The sequence below is a fragment of the Schistocerca americana genome, chromosome 3 (assembly GCF_021461395.2).
Source record: "Schistocerca americana isolate TAMUIC-IGC-003095 chromosome 3, iqSchAmer2.1, whole genome shotgun sequence".
In the NCBI taxonomy this organism is placed as follows: domain Eukaryota; kingdom Metazoa; phylum Arthropoda; class Insecta; order Orthoptera; family Acrididae; genus Schistocerca; species Schistocerca americana.
Genome location: NC_060121.1, coordinates 782,995,831 through 783,021,763, shown reverse-complemented (window position 1 = coordinate 783,021,763; position 25,933 = coordinate 782,995,831). Strand labels below are relative to the sequence as shown.

The 25,933-nt window shown below is 37.9% G+C and overlaps 1 protein-coding gene across 1 annotated transcript in view; it reads left to right on the top strand.

Moving 5' to 3' along the window:
* The window catches only part of LOC124605385 (RING finger protein 145-like), a 176,558-nt gene that overhangs the window by 78,388 nt on the left and 72,237 nt on the right, over positions 1-25,933 (top strand). The window contains exon 4 of the mRNA XM_047137025.1: positions 3,647-3,818. Within this exon, the coding sequence (XP_046992981.1) occupies positions 3,647-3,818 (172 nt within the window). The remainder of the gene's footprint in view (positions 1-3,646; positions 3,819-25,933) is intronic.

The following is a 25,933-nucleotide window of genomic DNA, read 5'->3' as shown; positions in this document are numbered from 1 at the left end:
GAGCCATTTGATCCATTTTTCATAGGTTGTTAAGCTTTTTATAGCTGCTGGCAAGTTATTGAAAATGTGTGTTCCTGAATAATGCACACCTTTTTGTTCAAGACTAAGTGACTTTAAATCCTTGGGAAGATTATTCTTATTTCTAGTGTTGACTCCATGAATTGAGCTGTTGGTTTGAGAAAGTGATATATTTTGAATGACAAATTTAATTAAGGAATAAATATATTGGGAAGCAGTAGTTAGTATCCCTAGTTCCCTAAACAAGCTTCTGCAGGATGTTGTTGAGTTCATACCACATATAACTTACTGCACGTTTTTGTGCCCGGAAAACTTTAGCTTGGCTTGATGAATTACCCCAAAAAATAATCCCATATGACATTATGGAATGAAACTAAGCATAGTATTCCAGCTTTTTCATTTTTATATCCCCTATGTCTGACACAATTCGCATTGCAAATAGAGATTTGTTAAGACGCTTCAGCAGTTCTGTGGTGTGCTCCTCCCAGTTGAATTTATTATCAAGCTGTAATCTCAAGAATTTAACACTGTCCACTTCTTCTGTCTGCTTATCATCGTATGTTAGGCATATACTCGTGGGACACCCCTTAAAAGTTCTGAGCTGCATGTAGCGTGTTTTTTTCAAAGTTTAATGACAAAGAATTGGCTAGGAACCAGTGCTTAATGTCCACAAATATTTTATTAGCTGATCTTTCGAAGACTACACTTGATTTCCTGTTTATTGTAATGTTTGTATCATCGGCAAACAAAACAAACTTGGCATCTGGTAGTGTTCCTGATGAAAGGTCATTGATATACACAAGAAAAAGTAAGGGCCCCAAAATGGAACATTGTGGGACCCCACATGTAATTAGTCCCCAGCTGGATGATGCCTGATAGCTTGATACGTGTCTCTTTCCTAATAACACCCTTTGTTTCCTGCCAGAGATATAAGATTTGAACCATTTTACTGAATTTTCTGTTACACTATAATATTATAATTTATTTAAAAGGATATTGTGATTTACACAGTCAAATGCCTTTGACAGATCACAAAATATACCAGTTGCCTGCAGTTTTTGTCTAATGAATTAAGCACATTTTCACTGTAAGTGTAGATAGCCTTCTCAATATCAGAACCCTTTAGAAATCCAAACTGTGCCTTTGACAGTATGTTATTTGAGATAAAATGGTTATAAAGCCGATTGTACATCACTTTTTCTAATATTTTTGAGAATGCCAGCAACAGTGAAATTGGACGGAAATTTGATGCTATTTCTTTATCTCCTTTCTTAAACAGGGGCTTAACTTCAGCATATTTCAACCAGTCAGGAAATATTCCACTGATAAACGACTGGTTACACAGATAGCTTAATATGAGCTTAATATGTTACTTAGCTCAGAATCGCATTCTTTAATTAACTTCGTTGATATTTCATCATACACACTAGATGTTTTTGATTTGAAAGAAAAGAAAGCATTAAGATACATCAGCAGTGGCTGAACACAGTCTGAGGAGGGACATACATCGAAATTTAAAATAAAAATATTGTGCCAAGCTAATGACTTTTGGTAGTGCATCATCAAAGAATCATTTGAGATAACATTCCATGACAAGCATACCAACAGGTAGGAGAGCTATCAACTAAATTTGGCATGGGACCATGCACTAGCAGCTGTATGCCAAGAACGCCCCCATCAGTTGACACTTCACAGGCCTTGGCAAGAGTCTCAATGCATTCAGCATTGAGAGTCAAACGGTGGCCTGTCTCTCTTAGCACAGATCACTGAACCCCATGTCTCAAATAAGGAGTGAGGAGAGATGGCCACCACTCAAGTATTTATAAGGGACCCCCTGCACACTTTCTACATATTGCTGGTAGATGATGAGAGTGACACTCGTCAAAACATCATGGATTTTCAATGCAGTCACCCATGTGAAAATCAGAGAAGATTTTATCAACTGTATGTGCCAGAAAAGTCTACAGTCACATTATGAATCATTTCTGATTCACACTTCCAATCTGGCTCAACACTAGAGGGCTAGTTTCAGGTCTAATGGTGCAGTTCGTTGACTTTAACAAATGCCTTGAACATATCTTGAACCACTGTTCAGTTTATCTGCCATTGACCAGGAAGAACCAAACATGAGCTCAAGGTCCAGATGATAAGAATAATTTTGCTGTGGTTTGGGCCACAGTTTTTATCTAGTTGTATGTTTTGCTTTCTAGCTTCTGGGATAATTGCATTATAAGTATCAATAGGATTTCTCCATTAAAAGTATGTCATTTTTCCAGTTACTGTGATTGATGTTGCAATTGACATTTGTTCACATCTTTAACATTAGTGGACTCTTGACATATGTTTCATTGAGCATGAAAAGTAATAGGCTGTGTAGTTAAAGTGATCAGACATCATACATTAAGTTCTCCTTAGCAGTAGTCCTATCTACGAGATGTTCATAGACCTGCCATTGACATGCCATTTGCAGTGTAGCTCAAATTGAGCAGCTGTTACATAGAGAGTAGACATTTATGAAAATTAAGCAGTGTGTATGAGAGCGAATAGTTATTTATACACTTGCAGTAACTCTAGTATTTTATTTATCTTAGCTTACCCGGTACATTTGCTTATGTCCGCTTCGTGTTGTTGAGCAGCTGTCAAAACAGCTTCATGCTACTCAAGAATGACAACCAATTAATTTCATATAACAAATTAGCCCACTATTTCATTAAGATTTTTTATACAACAGAGTATACTACGTGACTCGGATATATCACACAAGTTGTTTATAAATGACCATCTGAGACTTACCAGGTAAAAAGTGATTTACACAGGTCTTTAAAATTAGATTGAATAGTAAACTTCACGATGCTTCTGATCAACCATAAATTGGAGAAACAAAGTCATCTAAAGCATGTTTAGTGAAAATGTGGTACCAAGTTAGTATCACTGAACTGAGCTTTCAAGCATGAATACTTTTAATGAATAAAGCTATCTGGCATGTTGTGCTAATTTGATTACATAGAACCAAAAAACTTCCTGCTGATGATGGATTGAAAAATGATTAACTCAAGAAATAAATTGTGTACAATTATGAGTGTGTTAAAAAGTGCATTCCCAACTACATCCTTTCATTTGGGAGTGCTAGTTCAGCAAGGCAGGCTAGTGAGCTTTTGAGGAGTTAGAGAACTAGGAGAGAGGTAGTGACTTTTTAACACTGTTACGTGGGCCATGATTCATTCCTTGATGCCTCATTGATACTTTTCCCACAATAAGTGTGATTAAGAGTTATAATCTTGGGCTGTCATACAGTTTTAAGTTGTCAGGAAGTATCATATCTTATATTTGTGTCTGTTTCATATTCAGACTACAGTGACACCCATTCCTAATTTAACTGGAGAGATTATATTTTATTAGCTGCAGTTGGCTTCTTCATTACCAAAATCAATGCACTGTTCACTGACAGCAATATAGATTTTCTTTATACAGGTGCTGAATATTTGGTTTCGCGATATTATGTACAATACCTTATTTATTGATGAGAAAAGCATATGGAAATCAGATTCATACAATAAGCATATTAAATGATTTTTTTCCTTATTCTTTTCAGTAAATATGCTTGTGACAGAACCTTTATCTTTTTTAGGCACTTGGTGGGAGCCCAAGGGGTGCCTTATTGCTGGAACAGGAGTGGTATTTGATGTTGTTATATGCAGTGTCAGAAGTCTGTGCATCTCCGTTCAGTCTGGCAGCTAGCTGCATTGCAGTGACATACATAGCACGTTTTGTTTTGTTGTTTACAAATGTTTTTGCTCAAGGTGAGTAATTTTTTTCTTCTCTTATCTCCAGAAGTACAAATAAATAAATAATAAAAAATAGTACCTTGTTAGCCAGTCCTCCTGCAATTTATAAGAATATTTTAACTCTAAGATATAACTTCTAGTTAACATTAACATTTGTATGACACAAATTTATAATTTTTCTAGTGCATAGACAACTGTAATAGTCACTGAAATCTTCATATGTACATGGCTTCAAAACCCTGTGTTGGTCTTCACCTGCTTAACAATTTTCTTCTTATGGCTTCAAAACCCTGTGTGGGTCTTCACCTGCTTAACAATTTTCTTCCATTCTGCCCACTCATTTACTTTTGCTCTCCATCCTCCGATTCCTACTCTCTGATGTTTTCTTCCACGTTGTCCAGTCATCGCTTACGTGGTCTTAGTGTTGTTTTCCATTGGAAGACCTTTTATGTAGTTCTTGTGTCCTCCATCCTTAGGATATGTCCCAACCAAGCTGTTCTTTTACTTGTAATTTGCCCTAAAATATCAGCTCCTTGTATGAGATGATATATTAAATAACCTGTCCTTGCCCCTCAGGTACCATCAATATTTTGGATCCCTCAATAAATTTTCCATAGTATTCCTCATTCAAATACTCTGAGTTGTTCATCAGTAAGGCTTTGATGTCCGTATACACTTACGTTAAATGTCTTTGTAATGCCGCTATAGCCTGGTGATATGTATCACCTTGAAACATGGCTCTAAATAAATAATTTAGTAGTCAACAAATTTGTGACTGGTAGCAGTACTTAAAAACCTTTTCATGTTTTTGAAACAACTGTGATTGATTAATGTTCAATATGGCTTCAAATTATTAAACTCTGATTCATTATTAGTATACTTTACAGAAGCAGCTACCTGTTAATGTATAACTTGATTTGTTTCACATACCTGAAAGCTTTCCTTAATGATGGGATGTATGGGACTTCATGGGTGAATGAATTAATGAGATTACTGGAATATGAAACATACTTCTGTGTATCATGCACCATATATGACATTAAACAAAGTAAAGGAAAAGGTAAAACAAACATCACTAAAGGAATGACAAAGACACCAGTAGTACGTGGGGCATTGGAACATGGCAGTAAAGACAATAATTCAAAGTGCTATGCTGTGGTCAGTATAGGTAATGTGCATATAATAGCAGTTTTGACTTGGCAAAATACTGATCTGTTATCTGTTGTTTCATATGTGGTTAATATACATTGTAAGCATTTAGGATTGCCTCAGTGAGCACATTTAGTGCAATTAACTGAATTTTAGTGGAGTTACGTAGTGTATCTACTGGGAACAGGATTGTAACAATATTAGAGAAGGAAAGTTGCTACCCATCATATAGTGGAGATGCTGAGTTGCGATAGGCACAACAAAAAGATTCCCACAATTAGAGCTTTCAGCCATTAAGGCCTTTGTCAACAATACACACACACACACACACACACACACACACACACACACACACACACACTCATGCAAATGCAACTCGCACATACGTCTGCAGTCTCAGGCAACTGAGAATGATGTTATTCAAAAATTGGATGAAGTTATTAGCTATGTTTGAAAGCTAATACAATCAGTCTCAGGAAAGTGCACAAGCTTCCAATATTATAGTTGGACAGCAGCTGCATACAAATTTATATTTGCATCAAATGAGCACACGGATAAAATTGTATAGTAGATTACGGTAAAAAGGAGAAGGTGAATACAAAGTGAAACTACTGGCAAAAACAGAAAGAGAAAATAAGACGACAGAAAAGATTTCGAAATGCAACAGTGACAATAACAAACATAATTGTTGGGTTCAAATTAATGATATGAATATAATAGAGGGAAACATTCCACATGGGAAAAATATATCTAAAAACAAAGATGATGTGACTTACCAAACGAAAGCACTGGCACGTCGATAGACCCACAAACACACACACAAAATTCTAGCTTTCGCAACAACCGGTTGCTTCATCAGGAAAGAGGGAAGGAGAGGGAAAGATGAAAGGATGTGGGTTTTAAGGGAGAGGGTAAGGAGTCATTCCAATCCCGGGAGTGGAAAGACTTACCTTAGGGGGAAAAAAGGACAGGTATACACTCGCGCGCACACACACACACACACACACACACACACACACACACACACACACACACACATATCCATCCACACATATACAGACAGAAGCAGACATATTCAAAAGCAAAGAGTTTGGGCAGAGATGTCAGTCGAGGTGGAAGTGCAGAGGCAAAGATGTTGTTGAATGACAGGTGAGGTATGAGTGGTGGCAACTTGAAATTAGCGGAGATTAAGGCCTGGTGGATAACGGGAAGAGAGGATATATTGAAGAGCAAGTTCCCATCTCCGGAGTTCGGATAGGTTGGTGTTAGTGAGAAGTACCCAGATAACCCGGACGGTGTAACACTGTGCCAAGATGTGCTGGCTGTGCACCAAGGCATGTTTAGTCACAGGTTGATCCTCATTACCAACTAACACTGTCTGCATGTGTCAATTCATGCAAATGGACAGTTTCTTGCTGGTCATTCCCACATAGAATGCGTCACAGTGTAGGCAGGTCAGTTGGTAAATCACGTGGGTGCTTCCACACGTGGCTCTGCCGTGATCTGAAGGCTGACCGATCCATCATCATTCCTCCGGCGGACAAGGGTTCCATGACCGTGGTACTTGATCGGCGGGAGTATGTGGCTGAGGGACTGCGTCAGCTTTCAGACAACACCACATACAAAGTTTGCCAAGGTAATCCCATTCCTTCACTTTTGAAGGCCAGACATACCAACAATTAAAGGGAACAGCCATGGGTACCAGGATGGCCCCCTCGTACACCAACCTATTCATGGGTCGCTTAGAGGAAGCCTTCTTGGTTACCCAGGCCTGCCAACCCAAAGTTTGGTACAGATTTATTGATGACATCTTCATGATCTGGACTCACAGTGAAGAAGAACTCCAGAATTTCCTATCCAACCTCAACTCCTTTGGTTCCATCAGATTCACCTGGTCGTACTCCAAATCCCACGCCACTTTCCTTGACGTTGACCTCTACCTGTCCAATGGCCAGCTTCACACGTCTGTCCACATCACACCCACCAACAAGCAACGGTACCTCCATTATGACAGCTGCCACCCATTCCACATCAAACGGTCCCTTCCCTACAGCCTAGGTCTTCGTGGCAAACGAATCTGCTCCAGTCCGGAATCCCTGAACCATTACACCAACAACCTGACAACAGCTTTCGCATCCCGCAACTACCCTCCCGACCTGGTACAGAAGCAAATAACCAGAGCCACTTCCTCATCCTCTCAAACCCAGAACCTCCCACAGAAGAACCACAAAAGTGCCCCACTTGTGACAGGATACTTTCCGGGACTTGACCAGACTGTGAATGTGGCTCTCCAGTAGGGATACGACTTCCTCAAATCCTGCCCTGAAATGAGATCCATCCTTCATGAAATCGTCCCCACTCCACCAAGAGTGTCTTTCCGCCGTCCACCTAACCTTCGTAACCTCTTAGTTCATCCCTATGAAATCCCCAAACCACCTTCCCTACCCTCTGGCTCCTACCCTTGTAACCGCCCCCGGTGTAAAACCTGTTCCATGCACCCTCCCACCACCACCTACTCCAGCCCTGTAACCCGGAAGGTGTACACGATCAAAGGCAGAGCCACGTGTGAAAGCACCCACGTGATTTACCAACTGACCTGCCTACACTGTGACGCATTCTATGTGGAAATGACCAGCGATAAACTGTCCATTCGCATGAATGGACACAGGCAGACAGTGTTTGTTGGTAATGAGGATCACCCTGTGGCTAAACATGCCTTGGTGCACGGCCAGCACATCTTGGCACAGTGTTACACCGTCCGGGTTATCTGGATACTTCCCACTAACACCAACGTATCCGAACTCCGGAGATGGGAACTTGCTCTTCAATATATCCTCTCTTCCCGTTATCCACCAGGCCTCAATCTCCGCTAATTTCAAGTTGCCGCCACTCATACCTCACCTGTCATTCAACAACATCTTTGCCTCTGCACTTCCGCCCCGACTGACATCTCTGCCCAAACTCTTTGCCTTTGAATATGTCTGCTTGTGTCTGTATATATGTGTGTGTGTGTGTGTGTGTGTGTGTGTGTGTGTGTGTGTGTGTGTGCGAGTGTATACCCGTCCTTTTTTACCCCTAAGGTAAGTCTTTCCGCTCCCGGGATTGGAATGAGTCCTTACCCTCTCCTTTAAAACCCACATCCTTTCGTCTTTCTCTCTCCTTCCCTCTTTCCTGATGAAGCAACCGTTTGTTGCGAAAGCTAGAATTTTGTGTGTATGTTTGTGTTTGTTTGTGTGTCTGTCGACGTGCTAGCACTTTCGTTTGGTAAGTCACATCATATAAAATGAAAGCACTGGCAGGTCGATAGACACACAAACATACGCACAAAATTCTAGCTTTCGCAACAACCGGTTGCTTCGTCAGGAAAGAGGGAAGGAGAGAGGGAAGGCGAGGGAAAGACGAAAGGATGTGGGTTTTAAGGGAGAGGGTAAGGAGTCATTCCAATCCCGGGTCCCGGGAGCGGAAAGACCTACATTACGTGGGGGGGGGGGGGGGGGGGGGTGAGGATTTGAATTTGAAGGTACTTTGAAATTTACAGTGTATTATGTAACTATATTTATGAATATGTTACCCATTAGTAGTAAATAATACAGTTCCAGATGGACAGAGGTATTTACACATTCCCTTTTCTGTAGTTTGTGCTAATGTAGTATTCTTTCATTTCACTTTATTTTATTACATTTTATTTCATTTTATATAGATTATAATGGCCTTCAGACGAGATAGATACCTCACTAACAAAGAAATAGAAGAAATAATAAACAGTGATGCATTCTATAATGCGGTGTCAGATGATCAGGACCATATTGATATCACCTCCAGTTTATACAAAGCTGTCTCAAACTAGTGAGCATGACATTAGCACAAAGAGAGAGGAATTGAAGGAACAACTTTCTTCCTTGACTCCGAAGGTGATGTTTGATGAACTGATGAACAAAGACATACATAAGTTCATTGTTAAAGAAACTGTGGGATATGCAATAAATATGAAGAATATGCAGGATTTTGCCCTCACAGTTGAAGAAGTGAAGGTCTTTGTCAGAGTTCTTTTTTTTTCTGGCTACCATAAGCTCCCTGATAAGCTATACTGGTCTGAAGATTGAAGATGTTGGCATACCAATTATAAAGACAGCTATGTCAAGGAATAAATATCCGAAGTTGAAAACATTGCTTCATTTTCGAGATAATAACTTAGCCACTGAAAACAAACATGATCACAGATTCAAAATTAGACCCCTTATGAAAATGATAAATGAATCTTTTCAAAAATTTGGAATATTTGAGGAAAATTTGTCAATTGATGAAATGATAGTCAAATACTATGGACGAAGTGGGCTGAAACAGTTTATCTGAGGCAAGCCTATTAGATTTGGCTATAAGTTGTGGTCTCTTTGTGGAGCAAGTGGCCCGCTGTTTCAAATTTGATTTACGCTGTGGGAAGGATCCAGAAGATACTGCAAGGGATGACCTACTATTGGGAACAAGAGTAGTCCTAAACATGCTGGACTGCATTGAAAAACCCGAGAATCATTGTGTGTACTTTGACAATTTCTTCACTAGTAGAGATCTTCTGTTTCATCTGAGAAATTTGGGTTTTCAAGTAACTGGGACTGTCAGAGAGAATCGAGTTGGTGACTGTCCACTACTGAGCAGCAACGAACTGAAAAAGACAGTTCAAGGAAACTATGACTACCGGTTGGACAGGAATGGTGAAGTCTTATTTGTTCGATGGCACGACAACAGATGCGTTACAGTTGGTACAAATTTTGACAAAGTTGAACCTTTGGGAGCAGCTACGCGGTACAGTAGACAAGCAAGTAAGAAGTCACAAGTGCAACAACCTGCCATATTGAAGTCTTATAACGCGTACATGGGAGATGTTGACCACCATGACTGGTTAGTTGGAAAATATGCAACAGTAATTAGAGGGAAAAAATGGTACTGGGTCCTATTTACACGTACGCTGGAAATGGCCCTCGTAAATGCCTGGCTCTTCTACAGACTAGTACATGGGAAAAATGCACTGGATTTACTGGATTTCAGACATGCTGTTACAGTTACATACCTGAAATTGGACACTGGATGACCAAATATTAGACATCCAATGGAATACCCATCAAGTCAGTTGAGAGTGACACCAGACATCAGGTTTGATGGAATTGGTCATATGATTGACAAAAGAAGCACGCAAAGATGATGTGTAAGAGCTAAATGCAATGGGAAACCAAAAACATATTGTGTTAAATGTCGTGTAACACTGTGGGTGAAGTGTTTTGTACCATTTCACAAGAAATAAATAGTTAAGACTTGAATACAGTTTAGTATGCTATATGATACTGTTAGATCACAGCGTCCTATTTTGAGGACGGCCATTATATCAGCATGTATAAATATTCTTTGGCTATTTGTGTACTTATTTGGTTCATACACTACGTACGTTATAGCTAAGGAATAAAAAATTCAATTTTTTTTAAAAATAATTTGGGACTTATGGGTTAAATCTGTTGAACCAAACAAAAACATTTGACTGACTCATACAATTATCTCCAAAAGCTGTTTTTAATAGTTCATAAGTCTCAGAAGCTGATTTCCCAGTTTTAAAACAAAATTTCACACAAACTTGTTGCTCCATTTTTATGTCCATATTCATGCAGACAGAATCCAGCAACAAGCTCTAACAGACTGGCACTCAACCCAGCTGCCACAACAAACTGAATAAAGGAAATGCTGTTTCCTGTCAGAGGGCATTCAAGGTCAAGACAATGACTCACTCCCCACCCTCTGTGTACCTGCCTGCCAAACCAGTAAGCAGTAGCAGATCCATTCTTAAAACTTCCCAATCACACCTCGTATATTGAGCTATTGGTTGGATATAGAGACATATTATTAGTGACAAAGTTCATTATGAATAAATATACTGAGAAGCAATGATTAGTCTTCCCAGTTCCTTTAACAGATTTATCAATGATGATCTTGAATTTACATGACAAATTAGTCTTATTATATGCTTTTGTACTCTTAAAACCTTTTTCCTTTTTTGACGAGTGACACCAAACATATGATCCCATATGACATAATAAAATGAAAGTAAGCAAAGTATGAAAGTTTTTTTGTATCTCGTATATCTGACATCATTCACATTACAAATAATACATGTTTAGGTGCATTGGCAGTTCTGTGGTATGCTCTTCCGAATTGAATGTATTAAGCTGTAATCCCAGAAATTGAACACTGTCAATCTCTTCTGTCCGCATGTCTTCATATGTTATACACATGCTGGAAGGAAATCTCTTACAGGTGCTGAACTGCATTTGGAAGGTCAAAGTTAAATGACAGTGAATTAGCTTTAAAACATTTATTAATGTCAATGAAAATTTGATGAGCAACCATTTCTAACTCTGTACTTGAATTACTATTTATTTCAATGTTCATACCATATGCAAACAAAGACAAATTTATCACCTGGCAGTGTAACGGACAAGTCATTAATGTACAGCAGAGAAAGCAATGGTCCCAAGATGGAACCTTGAGGAACACCATTTGTAATTAATTCTCAGTCAGATGAAGACTGTGTACTCCACAGGTATTTTGCAATGACATGCTTTGTTTCATTTCAGTTTGGTAAGACCTGGACCATTTTGCAGCACTGTCAGTGACACCATAATATTCTAATTTACATAAGAGACTGCTATGGTTCACACAGTCAGAGGTATTTGACAGGTCACAGAAAATGCCAGTAACCTCTAATCTGTTATCTAATGAGTGAAGTATATTCTCACTACATGTGCAAATAGCCTTCTCTATATCTGAATCCTTAAGCAGCCCAAACTTGGACAATATATTATTTGCAGTCAGATGCTTAAGAAGATGTTTGAACACAACGTTTTCAAATATTTTTGGGTAAAAACAGCAAAACAGCAAAAGTGAAATTGGCCGATAGTTTGACAATATCTCTTAATCCCCTTTCTTCTAAAGAGGCTTAACCTCAGCATATTTTAGTCAGCCTGGCAATGTTCCTATGATAAGAGATAGATTACACAAATAACTTAAGATAAAACTCAGATCATGTGAATAATCTTTTATTAACTTCATTGATATGTCACTATAACCACTAGAATACTTTGATTTTAAGGATGTTATGGTAGATGTTACTTCTTTGGGAGAGTGTAATTTTCATTTTACTCAAGTTACCTGTAGAGGCTGATTTCAGACATTTCATTGCACTGTTTATTGAACCTGATAACACTACCTAGTCAGTAACAGAAACAAAATAGTTGTTTAAGAGATTTGCAACACTACAGGCACTTGTTACCAATGTCTCATTTATTTTTAGAACTATATGTTCAGGACTATTTGTTCCTCCTCCTTTGTGACCCATCCCGTCTCTGACTTCACTATATCCCATATAGTTGTTATTTTGTTGCTTGATATAATTATCTTTCTCTCGTAGTAAAGCTGCTTAGATTTTTGGGTTACCTGCTTCAGTATTTTGCAGTATTATTTGCAATGCATTACAGTGCTAACATCAGAGCTGTTCCCATATAGTCTCTACAGCTTCCTTTTTGTCCCATGTGACACCTTTATTCCTTTTGTAATCCATGGTTTGTTTTAGACCTCTGTTTGATTTGAGTTACCTCTAGGGGAAAGTAATTTTCAAAAGAGGAAGTAACTTTATTAATTAATGCTTTATTTTTTTCCATTTGAGTCAGAAGTATTGTAAACATCTATCCAGTTCAGGTCTTTGAGCAATCTCGTACAATTCTCAATTTCGACTGATTTATAACCCTCTTGTACTCAGATTTAATAGATTTTGTATCCTGACAAGTTTCAGCATTTAACATCAGATGCTGCATGTCATGATCATGTAGCCCATTTGCTATTGATTTTGTGATGTGACTTTCTTCCCTAGATTTGTGTACTAAGATGTTATCAATAGCAATTTCAGAGCATTTACACAACCTAGTTGCAAAGTTCACACCATGAATTAAACTGAATAACAGTGTTACTGATTGCAATAGTTGTTCACTAACAGAGCTTTTTAATAAATCCACAATAAAATCACCAGAAACCACTATTTTCTTGTTTTTTACTGTGAGATAGGAAAACAGAGTTTACAGATCTTTTTATGAAGAAATTAAAGTTTCCTGAAGATGCCTTGTATATACTTACCATTATAAAGGACTTATTATGAAATACTGCTTCTATTGCATAAGCTTCTAAGTACTGCTCTGAGCGAAATTTTTTGATATCAGTAGTCTTGAAATTAAAACAGTTACCGGTACTTGCAAATGTGGCAATTTCTCCTTTCTCCATTTTTTTTCCTACAGAAGTAAAATGTTAACTTGAATCCTGTAACATGTAACGTATCTGTAACAGTGGTCACATCACATTCAGAGAGGCAGACTATATCAAGTGGTTTGCTTACCTCTAATTCTCCAACACAAGTACGCAACTCTTTAAGCTTACCCCCCTGTCCTCAAATATTCTGATGCAATAAGGATAATATGCAAAGTTATTGATCATGAAACATAGTATTAGTGCGGTCAGCAAGATTTTTGTCGTCAGCTTGTTGGATCACAGCTGTTGATATTTTAAGTTCACCGTGTTTGGAAGCATCGGAAAACGTGCTGCGTCACTACATTAATGTGAATCACAATCTGACAATAGTGACACTAGGAGCAACCTTCCTTCTGCTCATTACATTGTATTACAACAGCTTTAATTTAATTTAACATTCATTTATGCAAATAAACACCACTTTTGAAGCTGGTCAACTCTTCTCCAATCGTTGTTTCCATGTGAAATACACTAATCCGTACTAGGCATGCAGTGTTAGGTTGGTATGACTTGATGTCAGACTTAAAAATTCCTCCTCAAGATGCTCCATAACATGACTATAATTTCCACTCTCTTTCTCACCCAGGACATCCCTGAGGCAAGTGACCTCCTTGTCAGCAACAAACTGTAGATTTCGTGCATGTTGTTCTCTATTTACGAAGACTGCCAACTTTAGCATTTTAATCAATATTATCTTACTAGTTTTATTTACCATAACTTCATAATGATTATCAATATGTTTCACGTTACAACATGAATATATGTTTTATGTGGTTTCATGAGTGACTTTTGTGTCCATTTTTTATTTACAACATTGGACATAATCGGAATGAAGAGGGGAAACATTTGCGCACATTTGTATGTTCAGCACTCAGCTATTGCCTTTGTGGCTGATGCTTTGTATGCTATGGAGAGAGACAAATAGAGCTAACTGCTGTTGGAAAGAAATAAAACAATGATTTCAGATTTTTTTAAAATAGAATTTAAATTGTTTTAATTTATATGTTGTGCAATATAAAGGAATGACAATAAGAGTAATTTATTCATTTTTACGTGGTGTGTTTCGTATGTTTCCCGGATTTTACTCTTTTCTACATTTTCCATTTTTATGGGTCAGTCCACTAAAAAGTGTAAAAAGGGGGTTTTGCTGTAATTTCTTTCACACTATTGCACATTATATACTTAAGCAGAGAATGCCAACCAGATCTTCCCCCCCCCCCCCTCACTGAATAAGATTTTCAGAATTAACAAGTGTTGTAGTAATTAAGCCTGGGTGTAGTAACCTCCTGAGAGGGGGAAATTAAGTTTTATGATGGTAAAGACAAATGTGTTCAGTTGTGTTTTGGTCATGAAGCTAAAATATTTGTAACAGATCATTACTATTATCACTGTTTTGTAAGACTAATACTGAGAACAAGTTACCATTTAAGTCTAGCACATGACACAGTGTCATGGAGGTTGCTTGTAAAACAACCCTATTGCACTACAGACAAAATAACGCAGATGACAATTTAAATTAAAAACAGGTTTATAAGTGAAATTAAATTAAAGTAAATGAGAAGTTGTTATAATGAATGCAATAATGTGGACAAAAAAAAAAAAAAAAACAGGGTGATAAAACAAAGGAATTAAATTGAAACTAATACAGAAAATTAATTAAAAACACGTGAACAAAGTATTCAAGTGGAGGAAGAAAAATGAGAGGAAATGAAGAGGTTGATGCTATGATTAAAATTATGCGACAAAGGAATTCATATTTGTAAATCAATTAATTGAATAAAAATGATGATCGAAGTCATTTCAATAAAGATTTAAAAATAAGGAAAATTTAGTGCAATTGAGGAGATTCGAACCCACAACCTTCTGAATATGAAGGTATTATCCTATTCATTATACCACACAAACAGACAGTATTATGCAACTTTTTAAATGTTACTGAATGACACTCAAAATCCTGTGTTTTTTCGTCAATTACTCACAAACAAGGACCTACCGGGGTGAATGGCTGCAATTTGTGATATGTGGTCTCTTAACCTACTTCAGTGTACAGATAATTTCAAAAAGTCGATCACACCACTGGTGACCTCTCCTTGTTAGTAACCGTTACCATATGGTGTATTAAACTTTGAATTTCCTACCATGGAAGTAACAATGGTAATAGGTAATGCCTTACATAACACTCAACATCTCTTTCTCCATGTGAGTATTTCTGTTCAGCATTGTTCAACTGGCTCGGTGCATACAATATTGGGTGTTCCTTATTGTCTGTATCCTGACTTAGAATAAATCTAATCACCTGATCACTGGGATTACAGGATAGAATAAATTCCTCCTTGTAATTTAGAAATATTAATACTGGGCTAGTCGTTAATGCCCCAGTGTATCAAACTTGCTCTGACAGTTGATTGGCCACTGATATTTCACACCTATTTTCAACAAATGAGTTAATGGTCTGGCTATTTCACCAAAGCCTTTGATGAATTTCCTATAATAATTAACAGTCCTAAAAGTGATTTACATTGGTTTGTTGTTTTTGGCAGTAAGAGATCACAGACAGCACATATCAGCCTTGGGTCAGTCTCATGGCATCTTGGCTAATCGTATGATCTAGATGGTTTATCTCTGTGGATGTGAAAAGACACTTTTCAGTACTTAACGTTAAATAACACAGTATCTTAAACATTTCCTACAGCCATTGCACATGCTCTTTGAGATCTTTAGAAAAAAAGCAATATTATCATCTAAACATACTACTTTAGTTTTAAACCCCTCAATGCTCTATCCAGTAAACTCTGGAAAATGGTCTTCGGCGTATTTTCAAATCAATTGTGGAGAAATATTTACATTGACCTAGGTTGTCCAAAGTCTCCATTATGTTCGGTATAGAATATGGAACCATAATTATTCTTGCATTTGGGTATGGGTAATCGCAACCAAACCTATATTATTTTGTTTGATCTCACGATTTCTTTGCAACAGTGATGATGGCTGCTTCCTGTGGACTGTCGTGTTCCTCAGTAATGCCATGGATTGTTCCATTGTCAGTTGCAGAAGCTTGGGTATTCTGAATGGCTTGTATAGACTGGGTAGTTATTTCCCATTGCGATTTTGTGCTGAGTCACAGGTGTTGCTGATAAAGGTCCACTAGGATTGAATAAATCTGCGAATTGTCTCAACAGAGTTGCTGTAGGTGAACTTAACCTTTCCTTTAGAATGCTACACCTTCTTGCCTAACTCAATTGCATTGACGGTTTGCTTGCAGCATAGGCCCATCCAAATCATCCAATTCTAGGACATCCAAATCTAGGACATCCAAATTGGCAATCGGTAACACCTGTGGCAGATCTGCTTTGTCAGAGCCAAAACTATCTACATTCACTGCAACCAGGTTTGCCAGGTTTTTTCTGAACAAAATGGGATTTTTTACAGACCCTACCCAAAACACACACAGGCCTGAAATGAAAATTGCAGTATAACAAAGCACTGCATTTTACGTTATTAATATTTCTGCTCACTTTTCAACCTCCTTAGTAGCATCTTCCCCATTCAGAAAATGACAAAACTGCAGGCTTGTAAATGAGTAATTCATCTTCACCATTAATTCAGCTTCTAATGTAGCCATTGACAAACGGTTTCTCTCAAGTCACCATATGTTCCCAATGAGGCTGAAAATTCTTCCTGGAGCAGCCTTGAAATGTGGTATAGAAAACACCAAACAGACAATTTTGAACAGGTTTTCATAGTTTTCATAATGATGAAAAAAATTAATCCACTTATCAGATAGTGTCAAAAGGAAAGTTCTCCTCTTCTTCCTTGAGAAAGGCATTTGATTGCACACGTTTCTTCAACATCAACTCCTCTTCTACACAAAGTTCATATTGAGAAGTCACTTCTATAAATTCTAAAGTTGGGTGCTGTTTCCTTGATAATGAAAGTGGTTTGAAAGCTTTGTATATGCTCTCTTCAAAGTCAATTCGCTGCAAGTAATCAGCAGCTTCTGTTTTGAGTGTTTTGTTTTGATCATCATTTACTGATTTCAGGATTACATAGGATTCCACTGAGTCATAAAACTGATATACCTTTGTTTGCTTCAGAGAGGTTCTATAGTGGTTTGTAAGGTCAATTAAGTCTATTATAAGCACATCATCAGATTGAAGTTCTACATTTAATGATGCATAATAACTGCCAATGTTAATCATAAAGCCCAGATATGCCAAAGATAATTCACCTTCAAAAAAGTCTGAGTATCTTCGATGTGTACTTCTACGAGAGGAAGTATAATTGGATTGATTCAAAGTTTTTCATTATTGCTCTACAGCTGGACTGAGAGATAGCCAGTGGATTGGTATGTGTTTTAAAATCTCTTGCAGTTCAATGTCCATCCAAGCAAAAAATTCCTTTAGCTCACTGACTCTTTTAGCAGACAGATGGTATTCTGTACATATCTTAATAACAATTGGTTGCAGTTGAAAGTGCATTTGCTGCTTGCTTCAGTGTTATTCAAAAGATGACAGTTACATGCTGCTGCAATCAAGTTTGGATTTTCTTTGCGCAGCTCGGCATATACACTTTTATTCCTCACCAGATTAAAAGAGGCATTTTCAGTCAAAAAACTGCTGATATTCTTCAGCAGCATAGGTGCTTTGGTAAGCTCATTTTTAATTCCTGCCACAGTTGAGTCAGATGTATCACTATCACTGCTACAAAATGAGAGGTTTTGTACATATTCCTTCTTCGCAAAAAAATAACGTACTGCCAGTGGAAAGATTTTAATATGTCCTTTGTAGGATGGATCCAATGAAACAGGATAATAAACATAGTTGTCCAGCTGCTTAATTGTTCACTCTTTTGAATACTGATGAAATCATTTTCATTGCCTTTGTGCATCCACATGAATATTTGTCAAATATTTTTGAATCTGGAAACAACTGCAGGAACAAACTGCTGGAGCAATCTCCAGAAACCTAACTATGGCTGGGCTTAACTGAGTGAAACACAAAGGATGCTTCTGCAGCTGTTATTACTTTTTCTCATCCTGCACGCCCATGAATGGTTTTTGAGGCCAGTTGTTGAAGAGAAGTTCTTTGTGTTGCATTGTTTGCATGTTTTTAATGCCATTTTCTCCTCCATGTGAAACTCTGAGATATGAGGGGTGTACAGTACAATAAACATTATCATCATCTTTACCTTTTTGAAGCCAAGAGTTAACTTTACACTATTTATTCTTGAGTTTAATTTTCAACTTTTGTTTCTTTTTTGGCACCAACAATTCTTTAGTTTTGCTGTCTGATGAGGAATCCATATTTGTAAAAATGTTTCATGAAGGAAACTGCACAACACTACTTAGTTGTTCTTACAGAGAATGACTTTAAGCACTGTTACAATTGACTTCTGACTTGCCACTCGAAAACAATGACTTTTGAGTCAGATTTGCCAACTTAGCTCTCTGACTCGACCTAAAAGGAGAATTTTAAATCTCAATTTTAAACCTATAATGAGCCATTTAAAGGGGAGACATAATATTACATGAAATATTGTCCATTTTTGTGTGGTAGGAACTTTTACCTATCCCAACAAGGTTTAATTGGGAGTTGGGTTTTCAGCTGGAAATTCAAGACAATCCCAGTGATACGTGGCAACACTGATTGGAACCACGTAATTCCATCTATTTCCTACCCATATACCATGTTTCTATGAACAAAACAATGTGAAGTATCCAATTAATCATTTTATTCTAAAATCAATATCGGACGCAGCACATTGTTTGAAAGGTCAGTACCCAAGATTAATTTTCCTGTATGTTTCAATACTTTATCATGCAAATTGCGATTCAACCGTAGCAAACCCAAGGTCTTTTCCATAACATAGACTACAATGGGGAAGTACTTTATGCTTATCACAAAACAATTTAAATGCAAATTTCATTAATTGTTGTTGACTCTGTAATCATACCCACCCACACATCGCCATTAAAGTTCCCATTCTTTGCAAAAATTTTGAAATGTTTGAGTAGAGTAACATCACAAAAGAAGAATCTTTTTACTTATCTTGATTATCTCATTGTTGTTGCTGGCTCAAAATATTGTTGTGTCTAGGAGTATATTCTTGCTGCTGAAAATTTTGATTTGATGTTGCAGGTTCTTGAAGACGAAATAACTGATGAAGAGGTGCACATTGCTATGAATATCTTTTTATTTTATCCCATTCTTCTAAATCACACCAACTTTATAATTCCCAAAATAAAAAAAAAAAACAATAATTACACTGTTGGTGACAAAAGTATAAAAAGTCTACTTCCATCTGAGGCATGCCCACTATTAGTTACATTCTGTGGTACTAACAATTTCCAAAGAGTTTTCAAAGCAAAAGAATTTACAAACTTTCTCAACAGGAAAGGAATTTTTACCAAATTGTATCTTTTTTATGAATTTTAAGTATGCCAGAAATTTTGTAATTTCAATTATTCTTAAAAGAAGAGTAATTTTAACTGTTAGTACATATTGATTGTAACACATTAATTTCTTTTTATTCTTTTTAGCCTGAAATGTAATACATTGTATATAGAATCATATGAATTCTTTTAGTGAAACAGGCGAGATAACGTTCACCTATACAAGATTCGAGATATTTCTATAGAAAAAAAGGTAATGTTAGAGGAGGAGGATTCATTATAACTCTTATTAACAAAATATTTGTTAAAGGGTACTAATGTCTAATTTTGGCCCAGAACCTGAAACAATTGAATATGACATGTTTTGAAAAGATGCATTTACCACTACACATCAATCAGACTTCATTTTTTTGATTAAGTTTAACTGAAAAAATTAAAGATTTAATCAAAAACAATAAATATTTTCTTCAGAATATTCAAATATAAAGTACATGACAAGATTACAACATTTACAGTGGGTGGGCATAAAGTACCTTCCCATTGGTATTTTTAGAGTTAATGAATGTGTATCAGTTTTTTCGGTTTCACCTTCATTATTGATGAATCTTGTGACAATGTATCACTTGCAGCTGTCATTCTGAGCAGGAACAACAGCTGACTGAGGTCGATGGTATGCTGCAAAAGATCAATTTTTGTATGATTCTTATTCAGAAGATCCAGCTGTAGGATTTTGCAGTATCCCAGCAGACTCTTGGCAGTGTTCCTGTATATTCATGGAAATTCCTTACTCTCATACAGAAATTGAGCAGTGCTGACCCCTGTTATGCAACATCGTCACCTACTCCATGTAACCTGTATTTTGGGGACTTCAGTCTTTCTCTACCCAGGAGGTCCAGACTGGTTGCCAACAAGTGATTCCCTGTGCCCACGAAACACCTATGTTCAATTCTGTTTACCATTGTGTACCAAGCAGCACCCCACCTCTGCATATGATTTTGTAGCATATTGTTTTACTGAGAATGCCATCCAGCGGTAGAGGCATTCCTGTTGCCTTTTAATAAATGCTTGTCACGGTACTGTTCAATTTGTCTTCTATTTTGATAGTCTTCTGCCTGATACACCATTACTCCACATTCATAATATTGTGTTTGGCAGCAATATTTTGTAATGTGACCCATGTGTTGACATACATACCATTTTATCTCTGAGGTAAAAAATACTTCATTTATCCTGCACCTCAGTTGGTATGTCCACATTTTCAGGCTGTGTAGCAATCCTAATGGCAGCAGCCAAATCCTTTGGATTTTCAGTCCATATTCTCCTTGACATATTGGGTGGAAGTCAGCTCAAAAACACATCCAGCACCCTGTGTCCTGCATCACGACAAATAATTTTATCTGCCTCTTAATTTTGCATTAATACATAAGGTTTTGAATTGATTTTCATAATTGTATCCAAGAATGCATCCACCAGCATGTTTTGTTTCTGAGGCATCACAGTGCATTGTTCCCTGAAGGATCTAGCACTAGTCTATTTGTGGTAATGCTGACAGTCCATTCTTAAGTTCAATTGTATGTCCACATCTCCATCTACATGACTCAACAAAGTATTTTCACATTCAGAGGAGAGTTGGTGATTGAAATTTCATGAGAAGTTCCCACTGCAAAGAGAAAAGTCTTTGTTTTAATTATGTCTACCCCAAATCCTGAATCATGTCCATGACACTCTGTCCCATGTTTCTTGATTACACAAAATGTACTGCCCTTCTGTAAACATTCCTCGATTTACTCCTGGTAAGGACCCCACATCATGCAGCAGTACTCCAAAAAAGGATGAACAAACATAGTGTAGGCAGTCTCTTTAATAGATCTGTTGCATCTTCTAAATGTTCTGCCAATAAAACGCAGTCTCTGGTTCATGTTTCCTGCAACATTGTCTGTATTCTTTCCATTTTGAGTTGTTTGTAATCGTAACTCCTAGGTATTTCGTAGAATTTACGGCCTTTAAACACTATTTCTTGTAGCACTCATGTGGACGACATCACACCTTTCATTATTTAGGGTCAATTGTCAACTTTTGCACCACACAGATATATTATCTAAATCATTTTGCAATTGGGTTTGATCTTCTGATTACTTCACTAGGTGGTAAATGGCAGTGTCATCTGCAAACAACCTAAGATGGCTGCTCAGATATCTCCTAAACCATCTGTAACACTACCTTGGGGAATGCCAGAAACCACTTCTGTTTTACTTGATGGCTTTCTGTCAGTTACTACGAACTGTGACCCCTCTGACAGAAAATCAAGAATCCAGTCACACAACTGAGACTATATTCCGTAAGCACACAATTTGATTACAAGCCGCTTTTGAGATATGGTGTCAAAAGCCTTCTGGAAATCTAGAAATACAGAATCAATATGAAATCTTTTGTCATTAGCACTCATTTCTTCATGTAAGCAAAGGGCTAGTTGTGTTCCACAAGCACTGCGTTATCTAAACCAGTGTTGTCTGTGTGTCAATAGACCCTTCTCTTCGAGATAATTCATAATGTTTGAACACAATATGTGTTCCAAAATCCTCCTGCATATCAGCATTAATGGTATGGTCATGTAATTTAGTGGATTACTCCTACTACCTTTCTTGTATATTGGTGTGACCTGTGCAACTTTCCAGTCTTTGGGTACGAATCTTCTGTTGAGCAAGTGGTTGTATATGATTGTTAAGTATGGAGCTATAGCAGTGGAAGGAAGGTAATTGGTATTCAGTCTGGACCGGGAGACTTGCTGTTATTAAGTGGTTTAAGTTGCTTCACTATAGCGAGGATATCTACTTCTAAGTTGCTCATGTCGGCAGCTGTTCCAGATTCGAATTCTCGACTATTTACTTCATCTTCTTTGGTAAAGGAATTTTAGGAGGCTGGTGTTTAGTAATTCTGCTTTAGCAGCACTCTCATCGATAGTATTTCCTTTGCTGTCATGCAGAGAAGGCATTGGTGTGTCTTGCTGCTAGCATACTTTACAGACGATCAGAAGCTCTTTGGATTTTCTACCAGCTTTTGAAATAAAGTTTCATTGTGGAAACTATTATAAGCATCTCGCATTGAAGTCTGCGCTAAATTTTGAGCTTCTGTAAAAGATTGCCTGTGTTGGGGGTTAATTTGTTTAAATTTAGCATGCTTTTTTTTTGTTCTTTTTGCAACAGTGTTCTCACCTGTTTTGTGTACCATGGGGGATCAGCTCCATCATTTGTTAATTTATTGTGTATAAATCTCTCAGTTGTTGTCAATACTGTTCATTTGAATTCAAGCCACATCTGGTCTACACTTACATTGTTAATTTGAAAAGAGTGGAGATTGTCTCTCAGGAAGACATCAAGTGAATTTTTCTCTGCATTTTTAAATATGCACATTTTTCATGTGTTTTAGGTGGATGTGGGAGTTACAGTATTAAGTCTCGCTATGACTACCTTGTGTTCGCTAATCTCTGTATCCATTTTGATGCTTGTTATTAGCTCAGGATTATTTGTTGCTAAGAGGTCAAGTGTGTTTTCTTCCTTTGAAAGGGCACGGCCGATTTCCTTCCCCATCCTTCCCTCACCCAAGCTTGCGCTCTGTCTCTAATGACCTCGTTGTCGACGGGACGTTAAACACTAATCTCCTCCTCCTCCTCAAGTGTGTTTTCATAACCGTCTGCTGTTTGAGTGGGCTCATGAACTAACTACTGAAAATAATTTTCAGAGAAAGCATTTAATACAATTTTAGATGATGTCTTATGCGTACTTCTGGATTTAAACATGTATCTTCACCAACATATTGAGGGTAAATTGAAGTGACCACCAACTATAATTGTATGAGTCTGGTATATGTTTGAAATTAGACTCAAGTTTTCATTGAACCTTTCAGCAATTGTGTCATCTGAGTTGAGAGGTCAGTAAAAGGGTCCAATTATTATTTTATTCTGTTTGGCAAGAATGGCCTCTACCTGTACTAACTCACAGGAACTATCTGCATCAATCTTGCTACAAGATAAACTACTTCTAACAGCAACAAACACACTGCTGCCAACTGTATTTAACCAATCCTTTCTGAACACCATTAAGTCCTTCACAAAAATTTTGGCTGAACTTGTCTTCAGCTTGAGCTAGCTTTCAGTGCCTATAATGATTTGAGCATCAGTGCTTTTTATTACTGCTTGGAGCTTTTTTTACTTACCAACACAGCTATGACAATTTACAGCTGTTATATTGATGGTTCTTAGATCTATATTTTTCCTATATTTCACTTCCAGTTATTTAGACTGAAGCCCTTTCTGTGTTTCCTTGAGGCCCTCTAACCTAAAAACTTCCCAGTCTACGCTACACAGCCACTGCTACCCTTGTAACTACCACCCTATGGCAGAAGTCACAGAACCTGCTGCCTACGTGGTCACAGAACCATGTGAGCCTCTGATTCAGACTCTCCACTTGGCTCTGTACCAGAGATCCACAGTTGGCCCTGTCAACTATGCTGTAAATGGTGAGCCATGCTTCCATCTTGTAAGCAAGACTGGCAGCCTTTACCACTTCTGATAGCCGGTCTAAACCAGAGAGAATCTGTTCCAATCCAAAGCAACACACATCATTGTTACCAACATGAACCAAAATCTGCAGTTGGATGCACCCTGTTTTCTTCATGGCATCCAGAAGGACCTGTTCCATGTCTGGAATGACTCCACCCTGTATGCACATTGAGTGCACATTGGCCTTCTTTCCACTTTGGAAGTCGTGTCCCTAAGGGTCCCCATAAGAAGCATAACATATAGCTCCCAGTACTACCAATAATCCCATCCTCTGTGACTGTCTGTATCCCGCAGGCTAAGTTGTTTCCTCTGAAACAGGACAAGCAACTGCATCAGATTGAGGGGCATTGTCAGCCACAGATAGCACCTGGAACTTTTTTGTCAGACTAACTTTGGAGCCCTTACGTTCAGTGCCCAAGTAAGCCACAGCGTGCCATACTCTGAGGGAACCTCCCACTTGACCACGGGTGAGGTGTCTGCCTCAGTGCAAGAAGTAACTAGGTTGGCCACTGGTGTGGACCGATCGACGGACTCATGGGTTGAATGGATGTCTGTTAGATCCCCATGGCTGGTCCACAACAGTGATGCCCATCTATTGTAGCCTCAAGTTCTGTAATAGAGGCCAACACAACCTGGAGCTGAGAGTGAAGTGTCATCAACTCAGCTCACGTCTGCACAATGCAGTCACAGTCCCCATCCATACTAAAGATGATGGAAAACTACACTACGACTATATACATGCACTATAAAACTCTACTGTAGAGAACTGTGTCTGATAAATGTGGTTAACATGCAGAGATTCAAAACTAAACTACCAAAGCACACAGGAGACAAAATATGCATCTCCTTTAACCCCTCATAATACACGCTGTACGCATTTACGTCGCCTACTAATTGTAACTAATCCATATCCAAATCTACATCATGTGGCCAATTACCCTGACTAGCAACTACTACCAGATTCTCAATAAATGCTGACTCATCATCAGTCAGTTTACCTGAAAAGAAGTCACTAGACTAGTGGCAATAGGATCCATAGGAGGAACAGGAATCTGACCAAAGCTATTACCTATACCATTGTGACTTGACTACACTCACTATCTACCATGAGTGACCACCTACCTTTGGCTACTTTGTCATTGCTTGTGTTTCTGCCATTTGTGTAACTGCCGCCTAACAATGAAATACAATGTACAGGATGTTTATAAATGAATATCGGGTTTTTAATGCTTTATAGTATTTATTACATTAAACTTACAGTTATAAGTGATATGTCAAATGAAAGAGCAACTCAAACAGTTGTGTTTGGCACCATTCCACATGTGCAGCATGCAATGTTTCTGCCACAATCCGCTAGACAGGTTGAACTTCACTGTACCCAAGTGCTGGATAGGCTGCAAGGGGCCCAGTGACAGGACTTGCTTTGCATGGCCTCCATGTTCACCAGACCTAATGCCATGAGATTTTTTCCTTTTTCCTTTGGGGTTTCATCAAGAATTGTGTACTTGCCTCTGCTACCAGTAGACCTCACTGAATTACGAAACCAGATTGAAGCACCTGTTGCTACAGTCACTGAAGACACACTTATCAACGTTTGGGAAGAACTCGGCTATAGACTTGATGTGTCCTGTGTGACAATTGGTGCTCACATTGAACATTTATAAGGTTCTTGGTAAAACTGTTTGAGTTGATCTT